Raw genomic sequence first — 10,212 nt, forward strand, 5'->3', positions numbered from 1 at the left:
GTTATTATATTCTTTGGAAGACGTTATGTAAGCCAAAATATAGGTGGAAGGTGCAGAAAATGCATACGCTTTCTACTCTTCATTTCATGACAGTTTTGAAATCATTAATCAGGCATGATCTTCTTTAACGCCACAAAATGTGCACATTTTTACAAAAATGATATTTTTGTAGCATCTCTATGGATCTTCTCTTGAAAAGTCTATTTGTAGAGATAGGGAATTGGGATTCTTAGAATAATGATAGATTATGCCCATTCGTATGGGGATCAATGCTTGTTTGTCTATTTGTCATCAGCGAGTAATGTAAGTCTCTTACCTAGTTAGCAGGGCCATTTCTAAGTGTTTTGTTACATGAGAAGAGTACATCATTTCTGGTTGGGTTGGACATCGTCATGTTTCTGGATTTCTTTTCTCCAACACAGAAAACAATTTGGTCATAGAACATAAATTGGCATGCCTCGCAGGATCTTCTGGGAATTTCTAGCCCCCACCCCATCTCCAATGACCATTTTATAAAGCCTTTAAGTGTGGCGTCATAAAAAATATTTTTTTAGAATTTTTTTTATTTTGACCACATAGCCTAATAGAACACCACGAAAGACTTCTAAATATACAAATTAAGTTAAATAGTCAAAAATCGGATGAGAAGATTTGAAGTTTGAGATATGAACCGAGACCAAATTATAGATGTTTCTTTGGGAAAGAGCCGGTGCTCAAGTGGCCATATTTCAGCAGATTCATAACATACTAGGTTTTAGTAATGATTAATTATCATAGAGCGTTAATCAAAAGTGTATTTTTGTGACCTCATCACTTAACGCCAGCACCCAAAGGAGACTTGTTGTAGCAACAACGAACAGCGACCAGAGGCTACGCGTGCGCACAAACACGAGGATTTGGCGCGACAGTTAGACTAAGCGAAAATTTGTAAGGTTCTAGGGATCTGTGTAGAAGTCTGTAATTCTGAATCGAAGAACATCAAATTGATCATGACTGAAACACAGGTAAAGCTTCCAGAAACTGAAGTCAATATTCATTTTTCAAAATTTTGTTTTATTATTGTTGATCTGATTTGAAGAATCGAGTTATGAATTTTGGTGACGACCAAAGTTTACCGGCCTAATTCAAGATGTTAGAATCTTTTCAAAGATTGTTATTCTAAAAATTTTAAAACTTTGTATTTTGCGTAAAAGAGAATTCCACCATGAATCGATATAAAGAAATCATATGAATGCTTTGAGGTCTTTGAAGTATGCCATATTGTAGAAAACTCCCGTAGTTGTGATCAGTTGTCATTCAACATAATTTTTCGCTAACCTATCTCCGATCAATATTTTTTCTTAGTTCTCGTCTTGCTAAAAATTGCCAGTTAACCCGTAATCATGCAAAATTTCTTAGTTAACTGTAGTTTTGAAGTTTTCTCTTATTCTGAAAATGTTGATATGCTAGTCAAAGTAAGACCCCATCATGCTACCTCCACAACACGCATTTCCAATATATTGTAAGTAGTAACAACCAAGAACAATCAGCATAAAAGATGGTGAGCCACTATAAACTTGATTCTTTATCCCACCAGGTCACTGTGATAACAAAATGTAATTTCATCTTTAAGCAGTTGCATATTCAATCTGTTTTTATGTAATATGATTCAATCTGTTTTTTATGATGTGAAATTATGTGGATTGCAGACAAATATATACCTTTTCCACAATATCTAGAATGGAATTTAAAGCCAATATATATATAGTATTAAAATTATTATCTTAGAGTGAGACACTGGCATCAAGCCCTGATCCATATTATGAACCAGTTGTGAAATTGGAAGCAAAAGTTTTACCAACATTAGAGGAGAATGAGACTGAGTTATTGAAACTGTAAGCATTGCTACATTATTAGTTCAGCTGCTGTCTTATTTGATGCACTTTTAAACTTGCTTAATTTGTTTGTTATTCTGATATTCAAATGGAATCCAATTTTTTAATTAACATCTCCTGATTAACACAACCAACCATTGCTTTTGAAGAAGATTGTTCTTGTCATAAGTTTTTTTCTCTCCAAAGAGAACCAGAATGCAATAAAAGGATAGAGCAATTTGGTTCTGTCATTTAGGCTCAGTTATCTTTATTATATAATTTGATAATCGATGTTTTGAATTGCATCAGCTTCAAATGATTTTATTTTTAGGCGTGCTAAAAGCTATAGATATGTTATTGATGAAGAAGATGGGCCACAATGGAAAGAAAGAGGATTAGGGGAAGTGAAAATTCTAAAACATGAATCAAAAGGAACTGCAAGGATAATCATGCGAAGGGATAAGACATTGAAATTATGCATAAACCACTATTGTAAGTATACAGATATATACATTTATATATTGGAAAAAATTATTAAAACCAAAAATCCTATAATTATTCCCTGTCTCTGTATAAGCCCCCCTGAATAAGCCCCTCCCCCCTTGTTATCCCCTGTGGACAATAGTATTAAAATATGTGCATAAATCATATCTAGCCTCATTCCAGTTAGCACGTGTTGTAAGTCAGTTTTTTGTATGTACGATTATGATGAAGATAAATATATTTTGAAGTCATTTTACGTCTCAATATTTGGTTTACTACACTGGTGACAGGAGCGTTTTGACCCACATCATTTTACAATGTCATCCTTTAACATAATTTTTTCAAAACTTGAGAAGTTCACCGGCGACGGGGACATAAATTTGCACCAATGGCTTCGTAACTTCGACAGATGTTGTGTTATTGCCGAGAAATCTGACGACCTCGTGGTTGGCCAAATTCTAATGCTTTGTGTTGATGGCCGTGCTAAAGCCATCTTGGATCAATTTGAAGATGAGAAAGGCAGTCCCCAGAAATACAGCGAGCTTAAGGAACAACTCACCGCGGTTTTCGATTCAGAAACCGATCGCGAAGCTCACATGACTGCATTCGAACGCTGCATTCAAAAGATCTATGAAAGTGAAGAAGAATTCATGACCCACCTTTTACAGTTATTCAGAGCCGCCAATCCAAAAGCCAAAACTGACATTATAAACCATGCGGTGAAACGCAAGTTTTTACAAGGGATTTCTGATACACTTCGCAGAAATATATTCATCTTTTGCACCAACCCGTATGATGACAAAATTACCCATCAAGATTTGCTCAAGGCTTGCCGCGATGCATCAGTTCATCTTTCCTTACCATCTGCGACAATCAACGGTGCTATTGTCACTGGGCCTTCTGATGCTGTTTTAACTGCTGCAAATCCATCTGATACAACACTGGACGCCATTCTTGCCTTGTCCACCAAATTTGAGCAACAAAGTCAACTCACAATGCGGAAGCTTGATGAACAACAAGACCAAATCAATGCACTCAACCGTCAACTTCCGTTTAGGCCCTCACAGCAACTTCAACATCAGCATGGTGCCCCTGTTTTTTCTGCCCTGCAGAGCAACCGTCGGCAATCACGCAATGGTTTTCAACGCAATTTTGGCAGGGATTTTCAACCTCGAAACGCAAGGCCAGACGGACGGCAACCTATTCAGTGCTATTTTTGCCACGGCTTAAATCATATCCAACGTGATTGCCTAGCTTACAAGCAGCAAGCTAATCTTCCTCAACAGTCGGGAAACTTTTGGGGCCCCCAGTAAAGGGTCATACTGGGAAAGTCGACAATGCTTCATTGACCCCCCAAAAAGAAGAATCACAATCTTTTCTGCAGAGAGAACCTAATTTGCTTTGGCTAACAGGAACATTACATGGACAGCAAATTCCAATGATGCTTGATTCTGGTGCCACCGTATGCTGTCTTGCCAAAAGATGTTTCACTGGCAGTCCTTACTTGCAAAACCTACCATTACAGGGTTATACTGGCCCAGGTTTGCTTGATGCAAATGGACAAATAATGAAACCCTTTGGTGTGATTAAAGCCCCTCTTGTAGTAGGGCATCCTGCTGTATCTCACATTTTTGAATTTATGATTATTGATGCATTGCCTTATTCTTGCATTCTCGGTTTGAGTTTTCTAAATAAATTTACCAAATGGGGCATTGACAACTCCAAGAAACTCCTTCATCTAGATCAATCCATGGTATTGGTATCTTCTCAGCCTTCTCTTCAAGATAACATTGCTTTCATAACACCGAACAAGTACACAATACTACCCGGACAATCATTGACTATTAAGACAGTTGCTAATGGGCCCTCCCTTCATGCTTTCCGCCCAGTTTCAGAACCGACTGCACTGATTGATGGACATGCACCCTTTGAAGAACGCCTGCATGTAAAGGTTGTTCCGTACTTATACAAGGTTTCTCATCAACACTCATGTGTTCCCACTGTCCTTGTTAATACTTCTGCCGTCGCAAAGACCATAAAAAAGGGCACCAAGGTTGCTCTAGGGACGTATGACTTTGAAGAATTCTCTGTTCTTCCTAAAGACACAATTAATCTTCTCTCTACTCAGGACACAGATAATTCTACTCAAACCTCCGATCCTATTACGATTCTCACTTCACAGTTGACCCACTTGTCTCCCTCGCAGTTTCAACAAGCCAAGAATTTACTGATGGAATTTTCTGATGTCTTCTCTTTATCAAACACCAAAATTGGCAAATTCAACGTGACAGAATTTGACTTTGATTTGGCTCATTCGACACCCATTTCAATGCCTTTACGCAGAGTGCCACTTCATCAACAATCCATTGTCAAGGAACTTTTACAACCCTATAAAGCTCATGGCCTAATTGAACATATTGATTCACCTTATCGTGCTGCTACAGTCCTTGTTGCCAAGAAGAATGTTTCAAATAGCTGTGATGTTACCGATCGTTTTCGACTTGTAGTTGACTATCGTTTTCTCAACCCTGCCATCAAAGATTCAGGTTGGCCTTCTCCATCCCTTCAACAATGTCTTGACTCTGTTCGCGGCTCTCAATATGTCAGCTCAATCAACTTCAACAGTGGCTACCACCAAATTCCGTGTGCTGATAGAATCAAACCGATCATTGCCTTTTCTCCTGGTTACGGTTTTGGTCAATGGACCTGGAAGGCTATGCCTCAAGGTATCAAACCGGCCTCTTCTTTGTTCCAACGAACCATGGAACAAACATTTTCTGATTTAAGCGACTGTATTCTACCACCCTTCTACGATGATGTGGTTATTAAAGGATTAAATTTCACAGATCATCTCTCCAATGTTCGCAGAGTTTTAGCAAGAATTCGACAGTCTGGTCTCACTTTGAACGCCTTGAAATGCAAATTTTTCCAGACAAGTTTGCCGTATTTAGGCCATTTCATTGACAAGGGACACATTCGCCTTGACCCAGCTCGCATTCAGTCCATCACCGATTTTCCAGTGCCATCCAATGCCAAATCCTTGAAGGAATTTTTAGGCATGGCACAATTTTGTGATCGATTTGTTCCCCACTTCTCTGTTGTTGCTGCTCCTCTACACGAACTTGCAAAACCGACTTCAACGTTTGTCTGGACACCTGAAGCTCAAGCAGCCTTTGAAGCACTAAAGCAGCTTCTCTCTTCCGCACCAGTTTTACGAGCTCCTACAAGTACAGACTCTTTCATCCTAGAAGTCGATGCATCAGACAGAGGTGAAGGTGCATGTCTTAAAGCCCATAACACAAGTGATGGCAAAACATACATCGTCGCCTACGCCAGCAGAAAGTTCAATGAAACTGAATCAAGGTGGAACATTGTAGAGAAAGAGGCGCATGCTATAATTTTTGCTACCGAAAAATTTCGTCACTACCTTCTTGGTAAACCCTTTCTCTTGCGTACTGATAATCGCGTAACTTCATTCCTGCAATCCAAACGCAACCCTAAGAGTAGAAAATTGCTGAATTGGGCTTTGCAACTTTCAGAGTTCAATTATAAAATAGAACACATTCCATCCAAGAACAATGCCATAAGCGACTGTCTCAGTCGCATGCACAGTGTCAACTCACTGGAAGAATTACAACCTAATATTACAGTGGCTGCAATCAGAGATTTCCAAACAAAAGATCAACACATCCAAGCAGCAATCGAGTACATGTCTTCTGATAAACGAAACTTTGATGTCTGCCGTCTAGGTTCCTTAAAACCATATCGCAATAAACTTTCTGTATCTGAGGATGGCATTTTGCAGTGGCACAACTGCACTGTAGTACCTGACGATTTACGTGGAACCGTCCTGAAACTTTGCCATGACCACCCATCCTCTGGTCATTTTGCTGTTGACAGAACTTGGTCTCGCCTTTGTGAACACTATTTCTGGCCCAATGCCAAACAGGATGTGATCAACTGGGTGAAAAGTTGCAAGATTTGTGCTTCTTTTAATCCACCCCCTCAAGGATACCACAAAGATCAGTTACAGCCAATACAGTCTACTGAACGATTCGAACTTGTTTGCTACGATCTAGCCGGACCTTTTCTGCCTGCATCTCAAGATGGTTTCAAGTATGCTCTTATCCTGGTCGACCACTTTACAAAATGGCCTAAAGTTGTTCCCCTCAAAGAGATATCGGCACCTACTATTGCTAGAGCGATTCACGACCAATGGATCTGTCGGTATGGGATTATGCAACGTTTGCACAGTGATGGTGCCTCAAATGTTCATGGCAATGTTATGCGGGAAGTCACCAAAATCTTGGGTATAGGTAAATCCAAGTCTTCGCGTCTCCACCCACAAGGTGATGGCCTTTCTGAGGCAATGGTAAAACTAGTTAAGTCCTGTGTGCAGAAACAAATTGATCAACATGGCCGTAACTGGGACACGTTCTTGCAATCAGCTGTCTATGCTATTCGTTCAAGTGTTAATAATAGCACTAAAGTTACACCTGCTGAACTTATTCTTGGTGCTAAACTTTCTTTACCAACTGCGTTGCTGTTTAATAAATCACCACAGCAACAGATTCAACAGTCTGCTCCACACCATGTGAAACAGGCTCAAGCTTTTGCCAATGACATCGGTACGTGCCTTAAAAACTCCTTTACAAATGTTCGCAGTATCCTCAACCAGAGCAGAGAAAGAATGAAACAACAGTACGATAAGAAAACTATCCAACATCATTATAAGATCAATGATACTGTCATGTTATGGAACCCACCTCAGAAAAGGGGTATTTCACGTTGTTTTCAACCAAAGTGGTCGGGGCCTTGGACAATCACCCACTTGATAGGAGATCTGAATTGTAAGCTTGTTGACGCCAGTGGCAAAGCCAGTCCTACTATTCATGTCAATCAACTGAAGTATACACCTCCAAGATCAATCCACTTACTCAAAAAAGCAACTGACCCCCTACCTGCAAAGGAACCTCCTAAGAAAAGAGTCTGTGACATTTTTGCTGACCTAACCAATACCAAGACAACAAATCTCATTGATGATAGAGTACACGTCGAGGGTGCAAGAGGAGGAGGGAATACAGGGGACTTGAACCACGGAGAACAACCAGAAGATAATAACAACATGATCAACAGAAATTGGTGCAGAGTAGACATTGCAAACATACTACCAAACAGAACTCGTTCACATTCACTAACATAGGAAGAGAGATGGGGAGGGGGATAGTGTTATCCCCTGTGGACAATAGTATTAAAATATGTGCATAAATCATATCTAGCCTCTATTCCAGTTAGCACGTGTTGTAAGTCAGTTTTTTGTATGTACGATTATGATGAAGATAAATATATTTTGAAGTCATTTTACGTCTCAATATTTGGTTTACTACACCCTGAATAAGCCCCCATCTAACAGAAAATCGTCTTTGCAAATAAGCTGTATGTATCTGATTCACCTCAGAGAAAAAAATTTCAGATTGTGACCAAGAAATGAGCAGTCGCATAACCATGCATGTACCAACAAGCATGACCCAATATACTGTACTAGAGAGGAAACTGTTGGTCTGGTGTTTGTAATAAAGTCTATTGATTTGGCCCAAGGGCCACTTTTGATTTTATTCAAATCACATCAGAACTTTCAGAGATAAAAATTTCGGAATTGTAGACATGATGTTTCTTAACATTTATGTAAGTACTTTTATCAGGAGTGGCAGCACAGGGGCATGGGGGACTTAAGCACCCAATTATATAAGTAAATCCCCATGTCAACAGCCAATATATTTCGACTTCCCCAATCTGCACCACTTGATTGACATCATAATGTTATGAAGTCAAAATGAGATAAAAGATTGATGGGCCTATTACTAGAAACTATTTTATGTGAGGAACTAAATGAAATAGTATATAATTATATATATACATCCTTTATTAGTAGTTACTCTGAATATAAACATGGACACCTGTATACATGTATGTATGTATACATGTGTGTGTTAAAGACCTCTCAGACATCCAAAAATCTTTTTTAACCTTACTTATGTCATCCTATGCAGAACAGATTTTTTGGGGGGAGTAGGGGGTTTTCCTTCCATTCAGTAATAACATTTTTAGGTAGTAACAAATAATTTTTAGGTGGTAGCAAAATAACACTTAAGATTTTACATTATTTATCTTCTTATCTTCTTTACCTTTAAGTTAAAGACCGAATTTTTAAAATGTGTGTTTCCATTAATTTCTGATGACCTGAAAGGTGGGTCACAAAAGTCCAATTAGTATCTAACAGCCCCCCCCCCCCCCCAATTATTGTTGCTTAACTTTTTCCCTGATCCTGTGTGTCCTCCAAAAGATCTGACAGAGAGCCTATTTACGGTATTTTTCCTCCTTGTTTAAAATATAAAGTTGAGATTTATGTACCCTGTTCATTTTTAGTATTGCCCAGCATGGTTTTGGAGCCCCATTGTTCAAGCGAGAAAGCTTTTGTGTGGAAGACTCCTGCAGACTTTGCAGATGAGGAACCAAAGCAGGAAACATTAGCAATTAAGTTTGGAAATGTTGACAGTAAGCAAAATGTTTTGTTTATTATTGGTATCTTCATTTCTGTTCTTTATAATTAGATTTTAAAATCTAAAGAAAAAAATTGTTGATGTATATGTGAGAGTTGAACTAATGTTAAGAAAGAAATGTTTCTAGTTTTAGCAAAATTCTTGTTCAGTTGTTTCATTTTAATTTTGTTTCTGGTTTTCTAGATATGTAGTAGTATTTAAAATAAGTAAACTGTCAGTAAGACTATTTGATATCTTATTACATTGTTATATAATCTCTTTCTTTATCTACAGATGCCAAAAAATTTAAAGAAATATTTGAGAAGTATGCTAAAGAAACTGAAGCTGTGATTGGTAAAACAGAGAAAGAATCTGGTGAAGATGAAAGTAAAAACCTTGCAGATGAACTTGCTAATTTAAAAGTTGCTGCAGATAAAGCCAGCAATGAAAAAAGTGAAAAGACAATTAATGGACATAGTGAAACTGATTCAAAAGAAAAAGAGGATGAAAAGAAAGATATTTTAGAAGGAAAGGAATCTGAAGACTAACAGATGTCAGTATTTTTTTGGCCAGGAATTGGAGACCAGGAACCGGAACTGTCCTTATACTTTTGATTAAGACATTCCAGTCAATATGGTAATAACTAAAACACATTTGCTAGGCTGGCCAGCTACCATTTGTGCCCTTTACGCCAGTTGTTCTAACTCGAAGGAGAGCAATTAATTAAGCCTGGGGGTGAAATCCTATGTGTGTTTTCCCAAAGTATATCAAAGATTAGAAAAAAAATATATTTACTTGATTGTGCCATTATTAGGTGACATTACCATTCTGTTCTGTGGGAAATTTAGTTATTGTTCAATACAATATATTTTAAACTCAATTAAGTTGAAGGATAATGCAGTGATTTAAAGTCCCCGAACTTTGTTCAAAAGAAATCAAAATGGGAGCTGCTTCTTGTACAGGTCACTAAAGATGTGAAGGCATACTGTTCTGTTTTTTGAAGTTCAGCTAGTTGAAGTTGATAATAACTGGATACAGCAGAATACCTTGCAAGCACCACAGAGGTCCTTGTTCAAGAATTCAATAAAAAGTGTCATACTTTCTATAAATTTAGAGTCAAAATGCAACCACTTTTGTTTATAACCATGATAAATCACAACAGTATCAGATTTTGCTTGAGCTTGTAACATGAATTTTGTTTGTTTACAACGTATCTTACTGTGGATTATTCCTTATAATATTTTAGTATGTTGTGAGCTAATATAAACAGGTTTTAAAATAAGTATCAGTTTAATGACATCATTTATTTCAAATGTTTTATGTTAAAGTTTTAAGTG

General features: G+C 37.9%; 1 protein-coding gene across 1 annotated transcript; it reads left to right on the forward strand.

The window, feature by feature from the left end:
- The first annotated feature begins 850 nt into the window (after nt 1-850).
- On the forward strand, nt 851-10,212 carry LOC135683906 (ran-specific GTPase-activating protein). Its single transcript, XM_065199294.2, has 5 exons — nt 851-1,004; nt 1,768-1,874; nt 2,185-2,345; nt 8,763-8,891; nt 9,170-10,212. The coding sequence occupies exons 1-5, from the start codon at nt 990-992 to the stop codon at nt 9,421-9,423; spliced, it is 666 nt and encodes a 221-aa protein (XP_065055366.2). The 5' UTR covers nt 851-989; the 3' UTR covers nt 9,424-10,212.

Source organism: Rhopilema esculentum, chromosome 7 (assembly GCF_057945365.1).
Source record: "Rhopilema esculentum isolate cy_ngs chromosome 7, ASM5794536v1, whole genome shotgun sequence".
Taxonomy (NCBI): domain Eukaryota; kingdom Metazoa; phylum Cnidaria; class Scyphozoa; order Rhizostomeae; family Rhizostomatidae; genus Rhopilema; species Rhopilema esculentum.

Bases quoted from the DNA above. Each gene is read 5' to 3' on its own strand.
- LOC135683906 (XM_065199294.2), top strand. The intron at 1,875-2,184 runs GTAAGCATTGCT...TTTTATTTTTAG, and splicing joins GAGACTGAGTTATTGAAACT to GCGTGCTAAAAGCTATAGAT. The intron at 2,346-8,762 runs GTAAGTATACAG...GTTCATTTTTAG, and splicing joins ATTATGCATAAACCACTATT to TATTGCCCAGCATGGTTTTG.